At 42.2% G+C, this 23,976-nt stretch overlaps 1 protein-coding gene across 1 annotated transcript in view; it reads right to left on the bottom strand.

Annotated features, from left to right (window-relative positions):
* Positions 1–10,164, bottom strand: part of arid5b (AT-rich interaction domain 5B) — a 160,566-nt gene extending 150,402 nt beyond the window's left edge. The window contains exons 1-2 of the mRNA XM_078223626.1: positions 10,115–10,164; positions 9,595–9,849 (exon numbers count right to left, since the gene is read on the bottom strand). Of these exons, the coding sequence (XP_078079752.1) occupies positions 9,595–9,849; positions 10,115–10,135 (276 nt within the window). The 5' untranslated portion in view covers positions 10,136–10,164. The remainder of the gene's footprint in view (positions 1–9,594; positions 9,850–10,114) is intronic.
* Positions 10,165–23,976: the final 13,812 nt, after the last annotated feature.

The raw sequence follows: 23,976 nt of genomic DNA, 5'->3' as shown, positions 1-23,976 counted from the left end.
TCGCTCATACACTTGCCCAGCTTCCCCTTAACAGCAGCAACACAAATCCCTTCAGCTACTCATTGTGCTAGCCAGTCCCACATTCTCACCACTCTCTGGCTGAAGAACTTTCTTCTGCATTCCCAATTGGATTTCTTATATCGATGGCCTCTAGTTACGCTCATCCCCACAGGAAGAAACATTCTCTCTGTATCCACTCTAACAAAATCTTTTATCATTCTAAAGGAATCTCTGGTTTACATTTCAGACCATCCAAATGTTCAACCCACTACAGTTCTATATTTACTTAACTGTGAATGTGGTAAGCAGCATATCAAAGGCTTCAAAATGAATTCTGTTGATGCTTGAATGACAGATTTCTTAAATTCCTGCCCAATCTTAACTTGTTTTCCCCTTTGCATCTTGAGTTAGAGATATAGAATTCTACAACACAGGAGGTCACGAGGACCATCATGACTGTGCTTTAAGTGAGCTACCCGATTAGTCCCAATCCACTGCTCTTTCTCACTTGGTCCAGAACATTTTCCCCTTCCAAGTATTTACTCAATTCCCTTTTGAAATTTACTGCAGCTTATCACGGAAATGAGACAGGACCCTATCGCTCCGGAGTGGGGGCATCATCACAGTGCCCCACTCTGCTGTCTCTGCCCAGTTACATTAACTTTTTCTTTCTGAATCAAAATGAGCTCAGCAAAATCAACCAGCAACCTCAAGAGTTGCCAATTGCAATGGTCACAAACTAATATTTTGTTCACATTTGCAAAGAGTCAGCAAGGCAAATTTCTACTGGCTGAATAAGAATCAAATGCAAACATTTGGTTAAGGCAGGTTCAAATAATGAATGTAAACAAGATCTGTGTAATCTTAGTATCAACTGTTAGTGCGATAGTTTGTGTATTGTGTTCAGAAGGTCAATGGACAAGGTTTAAAAGACATTCTACAGGAGCGGTTTCAAACATATATTATATCATTCTACAGAATCTTAGACTCACTATTATTTTTGTTTAAACTTAGATTCCTTCTAGTCTCATGACATACTGCTGCTTGGCTGATATTTCTAACATGCCTACGATGATAAAGTTGATCTAGCGAAAAGTGTGCCCTTCCTTTCATTGCTGGAGTATTTGATCAAGATTATTCTGGCTGTTGCTTAAATTCTCACCCATTTCCCTCCCCAAATAACCCAAGTTCTAAAAAAAAGTTGAAGATCCCAATTAAACATATCGTAAATCGATTGTCCACCCTCCAACCACAAACGCAATTTTTTTTCCTCTTAAAAAAAGCTAATCTTTAATCGATGATGAAACACGCTGCCTGTATTAGTTTGCAGAAATAAGATTTGCGACATAAAGCCAGAGTACAGGAAACCATGTCAAACATGAAAGGCATTTTTTCAGGTTTCGTTATCCATTTTGAACCTTTTGTTGCTGGATGATTTGTTTGAATTCTGTTCCATACTTTACTGCCTTGATGAACACATCTGCTGGCTGTGTAGGCAGAAATGCTTGTAATATGAGAATGTGAAAACAATCACTTCCCCAAGTTCATCAAATCAACTTTCATGCCAGAGTTTCCAGATGCTTCTCCAAATACAATTTTTAACAGTGGGCTTCGAGACTGAGTAAAGCTTCTAGCTGTGTAGTACTTTATGCCTGAAGCCCAAGTATTTTTTTTTCAAATATTAGATTTAAACATCTTACTATATATATAAAAAAAAGTCCCTGGATACAAAGGAAACAAATGTAACAGCACATAAAGATTTATTAGTGCCTGTAAATCTCAAGAACAAAGGTTAAGGAGATCGCTTGATATAATAGACTGTACAAAAGCAGAATCAAAAGATTGCCAAAATGCGCATTTTGCTTTATTTAGTGAAAACATCTAAAACTCGTCTTAAAAGATAGAAAAGTAGTAATAGTTTAGCACAAGTGTATAATTTTCAGGTAATCATGTTACAGGAAACTTTTGCGTGTCACTAAAATGCCAGTAAACTTTACGATAAAATGTCGCTTACAGTTAGCGGTGAAATTGTATGCACCCATCCATATAATAATGTTAGTTAATGTATGGTTTGGTCTGTTCAACCCTTTGATAAAGCAGCTCGCAAAAGAAAGAAAATCCGTCATGCTGAGAATGTTTCAGTCTGTTGCTTCATGAGGTCAGAGAAAGAATTCCTCAGGTCAAAACAGATTAGTACACCTGCTTCGCTGTCTATTGAATTACTGACCCAGCAGTATGAAAAATGATGCCTACAGGAATGAGTAAAGCCTTTATGTAAAGAGGCTATCTAGTAATTCATATTCTCAAAAATAAACTTCGATTTGCAATGTTATTCCTGTTCTAAAATCAATTAGTAAAAAAAGCACAACGAAGGAATGCTATAAATCAACGTTAAACTTTTTAACATTAGAAAGCCCAGCAAATAATATAATGACATATGCATTTTGAACTCATTTTATGATAGATCATACGATGTGTCAGCACCAACTGAATTGCACTAGCTTCAATTATGGGACCATAATTGTCTGATAAGTCGTAACACCAGGCTGCACCCTAGCATTAAAGAAATGCTACATCTGAAACCGTAGCAATTTTAGAAAAGGCAGAAACAAACTGTATTAAAATATATTTATAGTTGCTTTTTCTTTTCTTGTCCACAATGCTCTCCAGATGGTAGCAGCTACCCTCTTATTCAAATTACCATTCATCATTTTCCATCTTAGAACAGTAACTACACTTCAAAAGTAGTTAATTGGTTGCCTAGCGGTTTGTGAAATTCTGAGGTTGTGAAAGGTATAAGATTTTCTTTCTTTCTGCGAGCTGGTTTATCAAAGGGTTGAACAGACCAAGCCATACATTCGCTAACATTATGATATGGATGGCTGCATACAATGTTACTGCTAACTGTAAGTGACATTATAACGTTTACTGGCATTTTAGTGACATGCAAAGTTTCCTGTAATCTGATTACCTGAAAATTATACACTTGTGCTAAACTACTACTACTATTCTATCTTTTAAGATGGGGATTAGATGCTTTCACTAAATAAAGCAAAATGTATTTTGGCAATCCTTGATTGGCAGTGGTTAGCACTGCTGCCTCACAGCGCCAGGGACCCAGGTTCAATTCCGGCCTCGGGTCACTGTCTGTTTGGAGTTTGCACATTCTCCCCGTGTCTGCGTGGGTTTCCTCCGGGTACTCCAGTTTCCTCTCACAGTCCAAAGATGTACGGGTTAGGTGGATTGGCCATGCTAAATTGCCCTGTAGTGTAAGGGGAACTACGTGGGGTTAAGGGGAAAGGGCCTGGATAGAATTGTTGTTGGTGTAAACTTGATGGGCCGAATGGCCTCCTTCTGCATTGTAGGGACGCTATTATTCTGCTTTTGAACCATCTGTCATATCAAGCAATCTCTTTAACCTTTGTTTTTATGATGGTTGTGAAAGGTGCTATGTAAACGCAATGAGCAGCCGCACACTATTCAATTGCAGCAGGCATCAGCACTCAGCCCACCCCTATTCTCACTCAATATCCAGGCACATGTCTCTGATAACTATTGGTGGTGGGAAACCTGAACAGTTTTCACCTTCAAAGCTCAGAGCTCAAGACCATTGGACTGTGAGAGGAAATGGTCTTGAGCTCTGGGCTTTGATAAAGCAGCACGCAAAAAGAAAGAAAATCTTATACCTTTCACAACCTCAGAATTTCACAAACCACACATTAGTGGTCCTTTGCTGGGTGGCTAGCACCAAGTGAAGCAGCGATTATGCACTCTGGAGTTTGCAAAGGGTTGGTGGAGAAATCAAAAACAAGATAGGTGCCTTTATCCGCTCGATCACTGAGAGATTTTGGCATATTTTCAGTGCCATTTGATTACATACTCTATAGTATCGTACAACACAAGAGGCCATTCAGCCCATTGTGTACCCTTTATTATGTGGGTACCCATGTGTCAGTCAGTGCAGTGGCTCCACTTCTTGTAACTCGAGTTACCAGTGCTCGGGAACAGTGAGCACCAATCTTACGGAGCTACATGCCAAGGGACCTCAGGGTCACGGATGTAATGTTTAAATCCCTACCCTCATTAACCTGCATCTATCTCGAGTTGCTGGCACGAACTGATCTTGATGTCTGTGACCCAGGATTTTTCCACCAGCCCTTTCCAAACCTCCAGACAAACTTCAGCCAGACGTTGCATTGAGTTATCCGGCCTTCGAGGGCAAGAGCTCTGGGGCAGAGGACTCAAATGTGGGTCGTGAGATTTGGAAAGCCCCTACACTAGCAGCCTTTAGTCTTACCCTTGTACTGTTCTGCAACAGATGCATGCTAATGCTTGGCACTCAAGTCATGTGGATCCTTGTTTACAACTTATTTTGATTAGCTTAGCAACTCATCAGTGCTGCATTCCAAAGCTGGTCAGTGCAGCTAAGAGGAATTGAAAACTGGAAGGTATCAAAACTTGCACTGACCACCTATATAATCCTTGCACCTTTACACAAAAAGCATGAAAACAGGCCAGAACACTGAATACACCCTGGATCAATGCCAAAGGAAACTTGAACTGATCTTCTGTAAAATCTTGCACTCTGAAGAGAACACTGTGTAACCTTTGCAACCCAGTCATTTCACAGTTAAAGTTAGCAAAGAACTGCACAAACTAATTAGAGTCCTGCTAGTCAATTCACAATACTATGAGGGCGGAATGCTTTATGAGTATTTGGTAACTTAAAACAGTCAGATGTTTGGCACTGAAGTTAAGATATTTTTCCCTCTCCCCCATCTTCCTGAACAAACAATCATTATATTTTAATTTTTGCTGAAAGCAAGTTTTAAAGCCTCTAAAATTACACAAGTGCATTTTTACAAATGTTAAATTTCATTCTGCGGCATCTATTTTCCTGGTCCTTTCTACAGGGCTGTTTGTAAACATTAAACCTCACGATATGGCTCTTTATTTTAAATGATGTTACTGTTGATACTATATCTTATTTAAAAGTTGTTAAAAACATATCTTCAGTTACTACCTTCACTGTGACTGACCCACTTTAACAGCCTCATCAAGCAGGCAACACTGCTTGCTAAATTTGAATTCCGAAATAGACAAGTGACTCTTGGGGGTAAAGGATATTGCCGTTTTCCTATTACTGTATTCAAAGCAGTTCACATTATTCAAATAATTGGTATATTAAATGAAAAAAACAATAATGCTCTCAGTATCAGAACAGTGCTTATGATTGTAAGAAATGCAAAACTTGGAAAAAATGCTGCCAAAAATATACCGTACTGTATTTCAGATTTGCATAACTGTATTCATTAGATTTGATCCCCTCTGGGGAGTGCGACATTAATATACTGTACAGTGAAGATGAACTACAATTTATTCAGCTTTGCTGGAATAATTTTCCTTTATGAATACTGAATATTTATACCAGATTTAATATGCAGACACAATTAGCATCTCATGATTCAAAGCACAGCATTAAAAAGGTAGATTAGAGTTTAGGCAATTTTTCAATGAAAAATAGCCTGATTAAGAAACTGTGAGCAAGTACAGAGAAGCATATGCATCTGGCTGCCACAGAGCACCAAGTCCATTCAGCCTGCTGTGCCCGTGCCAGCTCTTTGAAAGATCAACCCATTTAGTATCACTCATAAAAACACAAGAATTAGAAGGAGTAAGCCATTCAGCCCCTCAAGCCTGCTCTGCCATTCAATAAGATCATGGCCAATCTGACTGCTGCTTTAAGGCCACATTTCTGCCTGTAAAATCCGTCTCTACCTTGAATATATTCAATGACCCAGCATTCTCTGTAGCAGAGAATTCCAAACAGCAACAACCCTCAGAAAAGAAATTCCTCCTCGCTGCCGTCTTAAATAAGAGACCCTTTATTTTGAAACTGTGCCCCCTGATTCCAGATTCCCCCTGTGAGATTCTCAGCATCCACCCCATCAGGCCTTTTCAGGATCTTACACGTTTCAATAAGATTACATTTCAACTCTTCTAAACTCTGATGAGTATAGGCCAAACTTTTTCTACTAAGGCATCAACTCCTCATCCCATGAATTAGCACCATAAATCTCCTCTGAATTGCTTCTAATATAAATATGTCCTTCCTTAAGCAAGGTGACCGAAACTGTACCAGTATTCGAGATCTTCCTCTCACTCGGATAGATCTCCAATTTTTTCCCCATTTTCCAAATATATAACCCATTTCCATTTGAAAGCTACGACTGATTCAGTTTCTGCAGATGTGCACCTCAAATGTGGAAGTATTCCCCCACCACCCACGCCCCTCCCACTCTTCCTACTGAGTACATCACTTTCTCAAAATCTGACCAATCGTCACCATAGCCTTTCAGCAGAAATCATAGAAATCATAGAAACCCTACAGTGCAGAAGGAGGCCATTCGGCCCATCGAGTCTGCACCGACCACAATCCCACCCAGGCCCTACCCCCACATATTTACCCGCTAATCCCGCTAACCTACGCATCTCAGAACTCTAAGGGGCAATTTTTAACCTGGCCAATCAACCTAACCCGCACATCTTTGGACTGTGGGAGGAAACCGGAGCACCCGGAGGAAACCCATGCAGACACGAGGAGAATGTGCAAACTCCACACAGACAGTGACCCGAGCCGGGAATCGAACCCGGGACCCTGGAGCTGTGAAGCAGCAGTGCTAACCACTGTGCTACCGTGCCAGTGTGAGATCACATCTTGCACGATTTGCCTCGGAGGTACATGGTTATAGATCCTTGGATGATGTGGAATATCTGGCAAGATACTAAGGTCAGACCCATGTCATCAATGGTCTTTTCCCCCTGTTTGATTTACACATGCCTTCAAACTATATCTGCAAAAAGGGATCCTAAAGGAATCCAAATGCCAGGATCTATCCAAGGTGGCACCAGAGCATGGTGACTTCTTGCAAGTTGTGCCCAGCGTACCCTCTAATTCTATCTTTTATTCTCGTTCTATGCTTCTAAAACTTTACTCTAACTCTTTTCTGCACTCTCTCCTTTCCTTCACTATGTAAGGTATGCTTTGTATAGCACGCAAGAAACAATACTTTTCACTCAATACATGTGTCAATAATAAATCAAATCAAATCAGAATGCTAAGTTTAGAATTAAAATTGTACACCCAAACACACCATGCTGCAGATGCAGTGATAACACCTGTGCGTATAATGGAGAAATTACTTTTGAAAAATGTCGGTACATAAATTATTTTCAATCCATTAGTCTTAATGGGACTGCAACTAAGTTTTTACTCAAGATATTAAGTCAACAAAACGTTTGGCAACATATTTTGGAAATTGGTATTTACAGTTGCAACTGATTTCCTTTGGGGGGTTTTATATAAATTTCGAAATTGGCTTGCAATGACTGGGCAATTAGCTTGTAATTTCCGTTCCTAGGCAAGAGGGTTGGTGTAATAGGAAGGAGGGTACAATAGGCGATAGCTAGCAACCCCTGTCAAGAATCCATGTGTAGACAGTGCACCGACCAATGTGTGACAACTGCTCCTCGGCGTATTTATTAATGGGAGTCTCTCTGGTCCCCGGCCTGAGTGGATGTTGGTGAGAGTTTCTCTGGGCGCTGCGCCAGCTTCAGGGTGAGTGTGTGTGTGAGTGAGTGAGCTTGTTGCTGCTCCTGTTCTCTTTGCTAATGAATGACTAACTCTGGCCAGAAGGGAAATGACATCAGCTGGCGTGAAGTTACACAGCATCTGGAAACTACAACCTGCTCCTCGCCTTGCTGTGTGAAGTACACAAACTATTTGCATACATGTAATGTTCTGGCCGTGGGAGTCATAATCCAGCTCACAGCACAACCCCAGCAGATAATTGAGGAGTTTCCGGGCAATATTAACTGGAAGCTAATCATTAACAAACAGTTACATTCCTTGACTCAAGTATCAGAAATTATGATTTTCACCGCAATCCTTATGTGTACACAGACACAAGTAATCGCGCACACACACCATGGAATCACACACATTGTGGACACACACATGTCCACTTGTATATAAATCCAACAGTTGGGCAATGTTTCCAATCGATTGAAGGTCACAGAACGACTTCCTTGACTTTATTTAGCTGAATAAACGCAATTATCATTGAGAAAACTACTTGAGAGCTTCTTGGTTGCTGCCTTTAGTGAGGGAGGGATAAATAAATATGAAAAATAACTTGCGGCATTGGTAAAGATGTTCCAGTCTGCACCATAATAGTTTTCAGCTGCTTAGCATATGGGGGGGGGGGGGGGGGGACCCGCGGGATCTGTGATCGTTATTTGATTCTGTTTTCTAGAACACTAAACCGCAACAAGTAATGAATTTCTAAAAAAACAAATAATAAGGGGGTGGGACAGAGAGAAGCACATGGAAAGTTAAAGGGGGGGGGGGGAATTACAGAACTTGAGAAAACTCACGAGTGTTTTTTTGGCAATAAACGAGTTAAGTGTATTTAATAATTATCTACAGCGAAAAAGAGGTTGGATATAATCCGAAATTAAATAGTATCAAGCTTGGTTACAAAGTCTTTCCCCCTAATATGAGCAAAAAGCAACAAAAGGACCGATATGAGGATTTAACTGCTTCTAAACCTGTTGCAGATATAAAAAAAAGTCAATCTGACACGGCAGCCTTTCAGAATGCACAATTAGACTGCAGCGTACACACAGGAGGTGTTTTCAGATGTGTCGCCAGTGTTTACAATGCAATACACTGAATCGCAGCTCTCTCATCCCGTCTCGGTATTCTGCAAAATGCAGATTTTAAAAAATATATATTTTTTAAAAACGCAAGACTGTTTACATCTCCCATTAAAAACAAGAACTTTAAATGCATAACTATCCATCATCGATTTGCACACCCATTACAGAGCACAGACCAATCCAGACTCTCCCCGCTGGTCTTTTTAATGTATTTATATGGTAACCGAATCCGATTTCGATTTTTTTTTTAAATAATGAAAAGTTATTTAAAGATTTGCGTCATTGCACGGAAAATTGAGAGAGGCTGGTTTTCTTGGCACGCTAACAGCTTTTTTTTTGCTCTCTCGTTTGGATGTTTACATGGAAAGAAGGGTTTTCATTACTGTAAAAAAAAGAGGTACAAAATAACATGCTGACAATCCCAAAAAAAACCCCAAATCCATCTGCCTCTGCTGCCTGGTGTAAAGACATCCATTGGGGCTTTTCAGTGTATTATTCTCTACCTGTCCCTTTTCACCCAGTTACACGCCTTCATAGAATGCCTTTGATCTAATCCTCGTTTCGTAATTTCCGCCCTGTAGTACAAGCTAAATATTTTTAATCACATTGTTCCTCCTCCCACCCCCCCCCCCCCCTCCAAGTCAGAGCTGAACATAGCTCAAAAATTACAAGAGGAGGGGGGGGGGACATGCTAATAAATCCCCTAGTTTTTACAATGAGCAAACATTTCTATAAATATTTACCCAGAGCTTCATGTAAACGCTGATCTATCAAAGTACACAGCTCGCATTTCACAAAACAAGCAGCACCTATTTTAAAAATATCTTGATGTAACAGATATTAACAAGTGAATGAGAGAAAATGGGTCATCACCTCTCCGTGGCCGACCGACCTTCCTCCGGGGGTATCTTCTGGGAGAAAGTAGAGCTTGGAACTGGACAGCAGTTGCTTGTTGTTTTTCTCTTCCCACAACAGCTGGAGCTCTGCTATGCAAATCGGAGCCCCTGGCTTACATCGTACAAAGAAAAAGTCTCCGAGGGAGAGGATTCTTGATCTGCCTTCAAGACGGAATTTGAAAGCTTTGTAGAAAATGTAGGCTCCGTGTAAACCGCACGGAGAACCGACCCACTGCAGGGGGAGAGAGAAAAAAAAATATTTTAAAAAAACACAATTAATAAATATTTTTTAAGAGAGAGAGAAATGGACTCTTGAGAAAGATTTGCTCTTAAACAACCCAAAATATGTTTTTGGGACAATTTCTGAAGTTTGAGGTCAGTTTTTCAATTATTTTTAAACTTTAACACCTTATTGACAAGTGGATTAGAAAGGAGGCAGTTGGAGTTGGGGGTTTTGGAGGGCAGTGGGACAGAAATAGCAGAAAGCAGTTTAATACCTTGACAGAGTCCGGCTCCATATCGCCTGCTCAATTGATTGAAATGGACATTCTGTTCCTAAACTTGGCTTGAATGAATGTGCCAGGTCCTGGCAGCTAGCTGCAAGGAGCTCTCACAGAGATGCTGCAAGATCTCAACTCATCTCTCCCCACCCTGCAACCCCCACTCTCTGCAGCCCATCTCTGCAATCTCTCCCCCTACACCCCCACCTCTACTTTCTAACCTGCCTCCCCCCCCTCTGTTAAACTGCAACAAAAAATCCTTGTAAGTCCCCCTGTTTAATTTTTTATTGGTTATATATAATTTTTTGCAAAGTGAGATGCCACTCTGCTTAGCCGGGTATGGGGGGGGGGGGGGGTTCTGCAATGCAGCCAGCTCAGGCTGTCACTGAGTGAGTAGGGACCCCCAGTCAGGGTGCAGGGGAAGGGGCTGTTTAACCAGCCCCAGTCTCTCCAGGGCTCTACCGTCCTGCCAGGACCTGCAGCCTGACGTCAGCGCGTACCCGCGGAGAGGGAAGTTCCCGCAGCGGCTCGGGGCGCGCACGCACAGGAGCGTGTACTCGCTCGTTCTCTTCTTAGAGAACCGTTTGCAAGAAACAGGGAAAGTGAGAACACCCATGGGGAAATTATCAGGAGGGTCAGAGTCCCCAGCTCCCGGAGTGCTGCTGTGGGATCTTCCTATGCATTGCTTTCTGCTCTACTGCCTGTCCAGGCTGCACTGCACTGCATTGCTCAGCTGTTGCTTCTCCCAGCTGCATTGCACTGCATTGCTCAGCCTCTCCAGGCTGCATTGCACTGCATTGCTCAGCTGTTGCTTCTCCCAGCTGCATTGCACTGCATTGCTCAGCCTCTGCCTCCAGGCTGCATTGCACTGCATTGCTCAGCTTCTGCCTGTCCAGGTTGCACTGCATTGCTCAGCTGCTGCTTCTCCCAGCTGCATTGCACTGCATTGCTCAGCCTCTGCCTCTCCAGGCTGCATTGCACTGCATTGCTCAGCTGCTGCCTGTCCAGGCTGCATTGCACTGCATTGCTCAGCTGCTGCCTGTCCAGGCTGCATTGCACTGCATTGCTCAGCTGCTGCCTGTTCAGGCTGCATTACACTGCACTGCTCAGCTGCTGCCTGTCTAGGCTGCATTGCATTACACTGCATGGCTGCGGGTGCTGCCAGTCTTGGGGTGCATGTATTACAGCCCTGGAATGTGGGTGTCTTCAGCTTTCCATCCACATTTGCCCCTGGGCAACATTCCCCCCCCCACCCTCCACCCTCCACCTTCTTTATTTTTAACATCCCCAATTCCACATGTGTGAATGCCTGCGTTGGATTTGGGTAACCTTGACTCGCTGTAGCATTCGGTTAATAATTCATTGCAATTTCTCTAAAGCTATGGAACAGAAAACAGGGAGGGAGGAGCCGGGCTGGGGTCCTTTAAGTGGGAGATGTAAAATCCTCGACTGTAACTGCAGCAAAATACAACTCAGCGGCCGGATCAGAAATAGCGGCTGTATGTTGCAGTCTATTTGTGTACCGCGAAAGCAGAGCGATATTAATATATACACACAACCCGAGCGGAAAAGCTTTCGCAAGCATATGTACCTCCCTCCCCTCTTGTTTAATTTCATGTTTCTTTTATACGCAGAAAAAAAACCCAACTGGAGAGTTATTTGACTGCGGTTCCATATATCAACAAGCAGTGATGACCTTCACATTTGTGCGTGTTTTTGGTGGGAGGGAATTTTTGTCCTGTTTTGGATTGGATTTTATTTTTACAGTAATGTGCAGAGATCCGCCCTGGGGCGAATGCAGGGGGGGGGGGGTGGTAATCAGAAGTTTATTTAAAAAGATCACAAGTCTCTAATTTCATACATTGAGAAAAACACGCCAAAAAAAGGACGTGGAATAAACTCAGTCAAAATGCAAATTTGATTTGGTGTAAGTGGGACTGAGGAACTGAAATTTACAATTTAAAAAAAACCCAAAATGGGGGCATGAGGTTTTTTCCCCCCCAAATAATGACTCTCAAATTTGTTAATTACAGGGGGGAGTGACAGTAAAAATAGTTATCGCTGTTGCTGCTGTCCTGCATCAAGGCAGATCCAGTTTAGGAACAGATTACTGGGATTTGGCAATGTACATCTCCATCAGCCTTTCTTGGCGATTCATTAAATATCAAGATGTTTTGGCTGCTGATTTATTTTTAGCTGAGTTTTGAGGCAGTGTTTGATCGCTGATTGCAGCGTGCGGTGTCAATCTGATCGTTTATCGGCTGCAGAATTTAGCCACAATTGAATTTCTTTTACTGCTGTTGAAACTTCAAAAGACAAGCAGTCATGTGCAAAAAATTACGAGGTGTCCTCGTGACCAGTGATGTGTATTGCAGAATTAACAATGATTTAAACTTGTCCTGTGGGTGGAGCGAGCATTAAGCTATTTTCTTTTGGCCCAACTCTTTTGTTGTACATTTCATTTTTGATATATGTAATTGTGCGCGCGTTTTACTATATTACATGTTATTAAAATCTTATGCATGTCTATACTTCCTAACAATCAGTTGTCTCTAATTTTATTCCTGCCTTGTCAACATTTCACATTGAAACTGCTTATGCAAACAATTAGAATGAAGAGTGAGTTGCAGACTCAGCCAGCAGGGTGAACTGTGGAGCTGGTTTTCTCAAATCTCAAATCTGTTCGCTGCCTTGTGTGTATATAAAAAACTTATTTACCAGTTGATTCTTTTTATATTGCCTATAAGGTCCACTTCCCGTCGATAAATCTTCCTTCCTGTTGTCACAAGTATTGAGTACACTTACCTGTCAGCATTTACAACTGTCTAAACATTTATTGTGGACTATTCCCTATGTCAACAATGGTCAGTCACGATGTAGTTCCAGACCATTGCCCAGTAAGTGGCGCTGTTTCCACCTCCTAGCTGCCACTGTCTCTCCTTCTTAGACTTCTGGAAGCCTATCAAAATCCAAACTGGTGGCACAGTGATTAGCACTGCTGCCTCACAGCGCCAGGGACCCGAGTTCGATTCCTGGCTTGGGTCACTGTCTGTGCGGAGTCTGCACATTTTCCCAGTGTCTGCGTGGATTTCCTCCAGGTGCTCCGGTTTCCTCCCTTAAGTCCGAAAGACGTGCTGGTTAGGTGCATTGGCCATGCTAAATTCTCCCTCAGTGTAACCCGAACAGGCACTGGAATGTGGTGACTAGGGGATTTTCATGGTAACTTCATTGCTGTGTTAATGTAAGCCAACTTGTGACACTAATAAATAAACTTGAATGTAAATATTTTGACATTAATTATACATGTTAATTAAGATTTATCAATTTTTCTGCTTTAAATTGTTGTCTGTGTTTGTTCTGAATTTTATTTGTCCCTCGGGTCTTAGGCCTGTTCCCACTCACTTAATTTTCCCCTTCAGGTCTTTGCCCTTTAATCTCCGTTGGAGGTGGCACCTCAGCCTCTGCTGTTGGCGCTCTCCTTTCAGGCTGGTCCCCCTTTGGGCCTTATTCTGCGATTCCAGCCAAGCCACGACCTCATTCTCATTATCTATTGCTATCCTTTTTCACAGCCCAATCTAATTTACAGTTGGTTCTTGCGGCCAAGGCCCCACCATGTTCCATTTTATTGCACCCTGACACTACTCTCATGTTCAGCCTCCCCTGGGCCTGCTTAGTCGCTGCGACTAACAACGTTGCTTAATTAATTAATTAATGCCCCTTCCCCCACCTTGTGTATTTTTACCAGACTGGCACATAAATTAGATTGAATGTAGCAACACCACCACAAATTGAGTTGTATATATTATGTACATTATTTGATGTGACACGACACACTGGAAACCAGTTTGACCATGCATAGTCTTCAGGGAAACAGTGTGTAAGGACAAGGTATAATAAACCAGGCCATGCAGATGTAATTCAGTCACATGTTCAGTCTCTATTTTTATATTTCATTATAAATAGAATCCCTACAGTACAGAAGGAGGCCATTTGGCCCATCAAGTCCCTATGTCCAATAATAATAGAGGTTTAATGTAGCTCTATTTTGAAGACCAAAAATGTGTCCAGGAGGCAGAGTGCACAGGGACCAAAGGGCCTTCAACCCACCCCACCCTCCCCTTATGAACTCTCAACTACATTTCAGCTTCTCTAGTTATTTGAAGCATGCAATGCACTTTGAATTATGAAGATGTGGCTCTCTGTTCTGTGTCTGGAGAGTCATTTCTGGAAACCCATGTTTGTGAGGATAGCCATGTTGGGGTGACCCCCATGATTCAGTTTTAAAATCTTGCCATACTTCCCTCAACAGCAGCTGCCAAACACCCAAGCTCCACCACCTAGAAGGACAAGGGCAGCAGAGGCATGGACTCCTCCAAGTTTCCCTTCAAGTCACGCGCTATCCTGATTTGGGCATTTATCTCTGTTCAATCTCCGTTGCTAGGTCAAAATCCCGGAACCCACGAGCTTCCAGCACTTTGGAAGCAGTTTTACCACATGGGCTGCAGGGATTCAAAGAAGAAACTCCACTGCCATTTTCTGAAGAAAAGGAAGACCTTGCATTTACACAGCCCCTTTCATGACCTCAGGACATCCCAAAGTGTTTTACAGCCAGGAAAGTCATTTTGAAATGTAGTCATTTTTGTAGTGTAGGAAACAGTCATTTTGTGGACAGCAAACTCCTACACACAGAAATGAATCCTGAAAGATCATTTGTCTTATGATGGTTGAGGGATAAATATTGGGCAGGACACTGGGGAAACTCCTCCTTGTCAATATTGGTCTCTCAGCTACAAGATTAAAAATAGATCATTTCAGAACAACCTTTGGGAACTTGCAAATTGCCTGCCGCGCTTCCTAAATTGCAACAGTGACAGACAGCACTGCAAAACTATTGCCTTGGCTGTGAGGTCCTTAGGGACAGCCTCAGGTCATGAAAGATGCTATATAAATGCAAGTTTTCTCTACTTGCTCAGAGGCCACAACAATCAATAGGCCCAATAATGTAACAAAACTGAGTCAGCATCAGCATTGCCCCCGGAAACCTGTCGATCAATGAAGTTTACTTGCTTGTAATCAGCTACTGGGAAACTAAACCCAGAAAAGAAAAACTAGTTATACCACATTGTGACATGTGGATTTGAAAGTACAACATTACATAATGGCCCATTACCTCAGCTTCCATATTATTACCATATTAATTGCATTTAGGCAACATTTCATTATCTTTACCCTTTCCACTGTCGACTAGTATAAATGTCATTTGGGAAAAAATGGGTGGGGAGGATAATAATGCATTAATATGAATAAAAACAAAAAGTTGGCAGTGAGATTAGGACTTTAATTCAGCCCTTGAGCATTGCTGACATTCAGGAACCACTCAAGATTTGCATTTACAGTTTATGACACGGATAAAGCACCGCCTCCTGTACACATTAAACAGGCAAATTCTGTTCCTGCTCTGGAAATTTAAAGCCTTACACAGCCACCAAGCATTTTTTCATGGCAATCTTTATTCACAAGAGAAATGTCCCTCTAGTGATGCCAAATCTTCATTGTTACGCTAAACATTTATAAACCACTCGTTAGGCCCCTGCTGGAGTAGTCTATTACTAACATCGTACTGCCTTTGAGGTGAGGCAAAGGAGATTTACTAGAATGGTACCAGGGATGAGGAACTTCAGATATGTAGAGAGAATGGAAAATCTTTGGATTCTGCTGCTCAGAGTAGAGAGTTAAGGAATAGAAGTATTCACAATGATAAAGGGTTTTAATAAGAGTAAATGTGGTGAAATTGTTTCTTGTGGCAGAGGGGTCACTGACCAGAGACTTAAGGAAGTTGCAAAAAAAGCAAAGGAGACACGAGGAAAAAATACAATTAGGCAGGGAGTGGTTATGATCTGAATGTAAGAGGTGGTGGAAGCAAATAAAGCACTCACATTCAAAAGGAAATTGGATGAATACAAAGTGGAAAAAAAGTAGCAGGGTTGGAGGGAATGAGCAGGTAAGTGGGACAATAGGCTAGTTTTTTTCAAAGAGCCTGAAAAAGAACCATGATGGGCTGAATGTCCTTCTGCGCTGTAAGATTCTATGATCTCTTACTCTGGCTACAATTATTAATAAATGTGTGTGTTTGTTGATTGTTCAACTCCAGTGATTGGAATTTAAGAACACAAAAACCAAACGAACTCAACGCCGAGGACAGTAACTGGATATATAGGTAAATGACCTGTGCTGTTAAACATTAAGAAATCAAGACAAATTCTAATGTTCAGGAAGGCTGGATTAGAAGCTTGGACCACAGAAATATTTCAATTCCCCACTTTAAAATCTAACATCCTGTCCTTATTCTTTCTATTTGTCCACTCTCAATTCTTGTGCCCATCTTGCATGAAAACTATGCAAATTTGTCATACATTCTCCTATCTCGTGGTGACACTGTAGGAATTTATAATCGATAAAGTTAACAGGGAGTGTGTGCCAACAAGGCTGGCATTCACTGCCAATGTCAGACATGCACAGTTTAGTCTGTTGCTCCCTTACATCATAGCGAGTGATGGTATTGGAAGAAGCCAGGACCAAAAATGGCAGCACTCAAATAATCACAGGTGTGTTTTCTCCCCTGTTGGCAACAGTTAAAGCCAATCCCTTTTTAAAGATGATGTAGTTCTCATTTCAGAACTTGAATTCATTAATTTTGTGAATAATGACTTCACTGATATCTTTTAAAGAAGAGGTGTGAATCGTAAACCGTATCCTCTTTATTTTAGACCTGACATTAATAGTAATTTTAAAATGATCATTTACTAAAGCCTTTCCAACAGGAAGAAAATATCATGGACCAAACAGCACCCAAGAAGAGTTTCAGTGGCTGTGCCAACGTTGGTGGGGTGGGGGTTCTGTGATTGTTCATGCGGGGGGGGGAGGGGGGGTGGGGGGGGCGGTGCCGATAGGGTTGCCAACTGTGATTAAATATATTTCTGAGGCTCCATCACATAACTTGCCCACAGCCATTATTCGGTCAACGCGTCTTGTGACGCACTGCCTTCCTACGCCAGTTGGAAAGCAAAAAGGACTTATTACCCAAAATAAGCAAATTACTGCGGATGCTGGAATCTGAAACAAGAACAGAGGATGCTGGGAAAACTCAACTGGTCTGGCCGCATCCGTAGGGAGAGAAAGCAGAGTTACTCAAACTCATTACCCAATTGGATGATACTTGACTATCAGCTAAACAGCCTTTGTGGTCTCCCATTTTCAATATTTTATATCTGGTAAAGAGAAATGTTTAAAGAAAATGACAAAATAAAACATTTTTTAATGTGCTGATGATTTTTCTCCAGGATTGCACTCAGAGATCAAGCTCGAGGAGACTCCAGGCCAATCCTGGAGGTTTGGCAATGCAAAAGGAGGGAATGGATCATGGCAGGAGAGATCTAAAACTTCTTCATGGAACACATGGGAGCCCGGCTCCTCCAGCCCAAGGAGGAAAGCAATATCAACGTTTGAAAATGTTACTTTTTAGGGCATATTCTGGACAGTTGCCAACCCTTTAGTCTCATCCTGTAGACTGCAGCATTTAGTAATTAAACCAAAGGGCCCTGCACAACAGAGGACAAACGGGAAGATTAAAATAATTCCGTTCTTTTCATTTTTTTTGAGGTCGTTTAAAAAAATTGGTGAAATTTTCTGGCCATTCACGCGGCGGGATTCTCTGGTCCCGCTGCAGTGAACAGAGATTTGGCTGGGCGCCAAATTCCCCTTCAAAGGGTCATCCAGACTCGAAACGTTGGCTCTATTCTCTCTCCACAGATGCTGTCAGACCTGCTGAGATTTTACAGCATTTTTATTTTTACTTCAGATTCCAACATCTGCAGCAATTTGTCTTAAGTTAAAATTGCAGTTGGGTCCCACAATGGCATCATCAGGACATGACATGTATACTTTCAAAAGGATCCCTGCTGGATTTAGGTGGGTAGTCTTGCTGCCTTCTCAAGATGAGAGGAGACCTGTCAGCTCCTGGTGGCTCTATTATATTGGAGGTCTGATATAAAGATTAATAAAAGACCACGATGTAAGTGAGTGTAAACTAACTGGAACCGTTTATTAGCACATCTGTTCTCTCACACAGTCAGCACAAGACTGACTAGGGAAGCTCCACCCAGGAAGGAGATTGAGTCCCAGGTCACCTGACCAATTCTCTTAAAGGGGCATGCCCCAACATGCATAACAGCTCTTTGTGAAATAAATGTCTAACAGACTGTTAACGGGAATAAAAATGAGAGAGAGCCATCTGCCTTTAATCATTGGATTAGAATACATGACCTAAATGATCATTCAATGTGAATGCACGCTGCAACTTGGGTGATTTTAACTTCCTATCTGTCCAGTTTGTGTCAGACTGATCAGGTTAAAGTTACCTCTTCCTCCTTCAATTGGTCCAAATGCAGAGCTTGCTTGGGGGGGTTGGGGGCTGGTAGTGGGAGGGGGAGGTGGGAGTTGGGGTTGGTTGGGGGGGGGGGGGGGGGCGGTGGGGGGAATGGTGGGGGTTTGGGAGTGGGGGGATGATGGTGGGAGGGGGAGGGGGAAGGGTTGTTCAGCGCCCAAATCATCAAATTCCTTATCAAACTATAAGATTGAGTTCTGTCACAGCAATACTGTAATGAATCGCTAACAGAGTATACATTGTACATGTGAAAATAATCTGCAGGGGCGGCTTCATTCTGCAAGTATTAAACCAAGAAAAAATAGATTGTGTGCTTCTCACACAATAGCAAGAAGGCAATAATAGTGAACCAATGGGCTGTTTGTCCACAAGTAATTTTCATATAATTACTGGAGATAAGTATCTGCAACCAGGCTGGAAATAACTCTGGCTTCTTTTTCGCTTTGGAACAATCATTTCAGTACAATAAAACTACATTGAAAACATAAAAGTTAAATAGACAGGGCTGTGTCATCCCCTCTGGGTACTTTCCGTTATGTCCAAACTACAGTTTTATATTACATCTAAAAGAAAAGGACGAAAATCAGACTGTTTCTCTGACCTGAATTTAACAGATTCGAACGCAATATTGCTCAGGTGTTGCATAACGTGAAACTCAATAACTCGTCCAACAGGAGTAGATTCTGTAGTGAATTTCTGCACTGTCTTCCCAAAACTCCAACCAGTTTGTAATCTAATTAACTAAGTAGAGAAGGAAGCTTTTCATTTATATAGCGCACATTCTCAGCACATCCAGAAGTGCTTTATGGCCAATGAAGTGGTTTTTGGAATGTGCTTACTGTTGTATCATGGGAAAATCAGCAGCCAATTGGCACACAGCAAGCTTCCACAAGTGCCAGTGTGATAAAGTGATAAGTAATCTGTTTTAGAATTGCACCAATAACTTACACTTCTGTTGCGATCTTCATGTGGAGAAAGCTTTGTTGTAGTGCTTAATGTTAGGAGGGGAAAAACAAGTGGGATAAATACCAGTTAATCTGCAGACTCTGAAATAGAAATAGTTTGAATTGAGAAGGGGAAGTGTCCTGTTAGACAAACCTACATGATCTCTTTGTAGACACCACAAACAAAATAGATGGTAAAATTCCCCAGTTTATTTAGATGTTCAGGAAGCCTTTGACAACGTTCTGTATAAGAGACTGTTAATATAATCAAAATCTATGTAAATCTTTAGCAGATGTGGCTCTGGATAAGAAATTGAATATAGAAACAACAGAGAATATCAGCAGAAGACACATAGCACAGAAATCCCTCGAAATGGTGGCACAGTGGTTAGCACTGCTGCCTCACAGCGCTAGGGACCCGGGTTCGATTCCCGGCTTGGGTCACTGTCTGTGTGGAGTCTGCACGTTCTCCCCATGTCTGCGTGGGTTTCCTCCGGGTGCTCCAGTTTCCTCCCACAGTCTGAAAGATGTGCAGGTCAGGTGAATTGGCCATGATTATTGCCTGGAATTACAGGGATAGGGCAGAGGGGAGGGACTGGGTGGGATGCTCTTTCAGAGAGTCGATGCTAACTTGATGGGCCAAATGGCCTCCATCTGCACTGTAAGGATTCTATGGAAACAGATCCTGTTCCGTTACACTAACGTCACTGGAAATGCTGTGGAAATCCGCTTTTATATGTGCAAACATCACACATAACCTCCACTCCCAAATTGTCATTGGCAGTCATACCTAAAGATATTCAGCCCTAAGCTCTGGAATTCTTCCATAAGCCTCTCTCTGTTTTAGCACCTCACCTTAAGGCACTGATAAAAATCTACCTCTTTGACCAATCCTTTGGTCACCTGTCCAAATGTCTCCATTAATTTGGTGATAAAAAAGCCTGGAATGTTCCTCGGTATTAAAGGTGCTGTCAAAGTACAACAACAATCTGCATTTATATAGCACTTTTGACCTAATGAGATATCCCAAGTTGCTACATGCAAGCAGACCAAAGTTTACACCGAGCTAAAGGAACTATTAGGGCCGGTGACCAAAGCCTTGGCCAAAGAGGTAATTTCTAAGCGCTAGGAGGAAGAAGAGGTAAAGAGGCAGAGAGGTTTGGAGGAAGAATTTTAGAGCTTAGGACCCGTACAGGTGAAGGCATGGCTGCCAGCGATGGAGCGAATGAGGTGGGCATTGAGGAGAGGCCAGAGTTAGAGAATAACAGGGTTTGGAGAATGGTCAGGCTGGAGGAGATCACAGAGATAGGAAGAGACAATAGTATCGAGGGATTTGAAATAAAGTTTAAAGTTTATTTATTAGTGTCACAAGTTGGCTTACATTAACACTGCAATGAAATTACTGTGAAAATTCCCTAGTCGCCACACTCTGGTGACTGTTTGGGTACACTGAGGGAGAATTTAGCATGGCCAATGCACCTAACCAGCTCATCTTTCAGACTGTGGGAGGAAACCCATGCAGACACGGGGAGAACGTGCAGACTCCGCACAGACAGTCACCCAAGCCGGGAATCGAACCCGGGTCCCTGGCCCTGTGAGGCAGCAGTGCCACCGTGCTACCCATAATAAGGTTAAGAATTAAAAAATTCACGCCTTGGAGTGCTATGAACCAATATAGCTCAGCAAATATCCAGAGTTGTGGGTGAGTCAGGCTTGGTGAGAATTTGGAGATGGATACAGTAGAGTTTTGGATGAACTCAAAGCTACAGAAGGTGGAAGATTGGGCTCAGGAGAGCAGCCAGAAAAGTCTGGGGGTAACAACACACGGATTGAAATGCAAGTGGTTGCTATTGACATTAATAAAAAATACAGATGTATTCATACATCAGTGCAAAATATTAACTGATGGGGAAATAAGGTAGGTTATTAACCATATCCCAAAGCAGCCAATTCTCCATATGAGATTAAATTGTTTGTAATTCGTAGAATGAGTGTGAGTAATTTCACCCCAAATAGGTTATTCATAGGAAATTTCAGCAACCGGTTTCAACTCATTTCAGTCTCTTAGTCACTTAACTCAGTTACTTGAAGTTCCAAATCTGCAGAGCATCAGGCGTATTGTTACCAGATGTGATTACAAAATGATTTCTACAGTCATGAGAAACCACAGTCAAAGTTTTGAGGAAAAAAAAAGTCTTCGTAGAAAGAAGTTAAGCCAATTGGGGAATTTATTGCTTTTAGTGAGGTAATGTATTCTGCGTGGACTCTGTACGGAGGTGAGAATCTATGTGATCAATGCCTCCTGCAATGTTGGTGCACAGGTACACTGCAAGGGAGGGTGAACTGTGATAGATCTGCCAATACTGCAGCACCAATTCTCTGACTGAGCTCCCATCAAACTGAGGAGTGTAGGAGCAGAGAATTTATCCAACAACCAGATCCAAAAACAAGAAAGGCTTGCATTTATATAGCGCCTTTCAGCGACCTCAAGATGTCCCAAAAAAAACCTTTGCAGCCAATGAAGTATTTGCGAGGTTTATTTGTAATGTGACTACATCCCAGCTATGACTGTAACATTATATTCTGCACCCTCTCCTTTCCTTCTCCCCATGTACTCTATGAATGGTATGCTTTGTCTGTATAGCACGCAAGAAACAATACTTTTCACTGTATCCCAATACATGTGATAATAATAAATCAAATCAAAGAGAATGGAACAGCTAGCTTGTGTACAGCCTGAATCCAGAGACAGCAATGTGATAATAATCGGATAAACCAGTTATAATTGAAGGACAAATGTTGCCCGGGACTGGATCTTGGAGTGGTTGATATTGGGTCGTGCAGGAGCTGCTTGTGTGTCAACATCCCCATCATCTCCTGGAACCTGTCTTTATTTTACAAATACATGTGACAATAATAAATCAAATCAAATCAAAGTCTTTGTCAGGGGTCAGAGAGGAATTTCCCAGATTGGCTTCCCCCCTACTTTTCCCCAAGTTGACCAGGGAGCTTTTAAATCTGTTTTTTCCCACTTTTGCAGGAGATTATATGAGGGGACACTGAGATTCACAATGCTCTGCCTTATTGAGACTAGTGTCTGTTCCAGAACCAGGCAATATCAGTGTAAATTGATGTTACTTGTAGCTCCCTCTAGTGTCACTGAATATGTCTCATTGATATCACTTCACCATTTTCCTAAACATGTAGCACTTTTATATAGATGGCATGAAAAGACAATTGAGCCAATATCCATGTTGGAATTTTGAGTGCAAAGCAGATGTTAGGGAGATGTCTGTGCAGCTAATTTATTTTTAATAAGGTACAGTATTTGTAAACTGCGTTAGACTCTCAGGGTGGGACTTTCCAGCCGCGCTCACCCCAAGACTGGAAAATCTTGCCGGACATCAACGGATCATTGCATGGTCCATATCCCACCCGCTACCATTCCCCTGGGCGGGTGGAACGGGAAAATTCCACCCTCAGTCTTTACAGCCGCTCGCTTGGATCAGCGACGTTTTCTAAAAAGGACCCCATGACAAAATAAAAACCCAATTTTGTAGCCCATTTTGTGTTGGTGACTGTCCCTTTTAAAGCTACTCTATTCATAGAGTTTAAAGCCAGCTGCAGTCATAATCCTACATATCCAAAGGTAGCCACTGTGTCTTCAACAATGACTTCCCTTTCCTGCATCATCCTCTTATCCATCCTTGTGTCACCATCATACCTGACCACTTAATTATCTTCCATCCTCTTCCTTCAGTATCCTGTCTGTGGTGATTTGCGGTGATTGTCCCTTTAAGGGCAACACAGCAGAGTAAGGCTCACCTGGCTTGGAACACCAATGGGGATGCAGAGTGGGTAATCACCCAGGTGTGGAGTCCTCTCTCGGCAGGAGACATGTAGGGGACTAGGTACAGCCATGTGGCTGCTGTACAATTCTTCTTATTAATAAATCCTTTTGTGTTTCTAATAAAGTGTGTGAAAGTGCATCATTACACTGTTCAACTCATCCACTTAGTCCCTTGCTGATCTCCGCTCATCCTCCCCAGATCCCCAATATAAAACTGAAATAACTCCTCTTTATTTACAAATGCAATTCCACTCACAAGAGTGCTTCAGGTACAAAATCAGAATCCAGAGTGTCAGTCGCCCTGACACTCCTCAATATTTATACACAGAGGGTGGTGCGTGTGTGGAATGAGCTGCTGGAGGGAGTGGTTGAGGCAGGGACATTGACAACATTTAAAAGGCATTCGGACAGATACATGGATAGGAAAGGTTGAGAGGGATATGGGCCAAATGCAGGCAAAATGGGATTAGCTTAGATGGGCATTTTGATCGGCATGAACCAATTTGGGCCGAAGGGCCTGTGTCCATGGTATAGATTCTATGATTCTACACAGGTAAGGCTCACTGATTGGGCAGGCAATCATTACCTCAATCAGGGAGCTCATACTCCAAGAGGCAAGCCT

Source organism: Mustelus asterias, chromosome 11 (genome assembly GCF_964213995.1).
Source record: "Mustelus asterias chromosome 11, sMusAst1.hap1.1, whole genome shotgun sequence".
In the NCBI taxonomy this organism is placed as follows: Eukaryota; Metazoa; Chordata; class Chondrichthyes; order Carcharhiniformes; family Triakidae; genus Mustelus; species Mustelus asterias.
The sequence above is the reverse complement of the archived record's forward strand: the minus strand, read 5'-3'. Positions and strand labels throughout refer to the sequence as shown.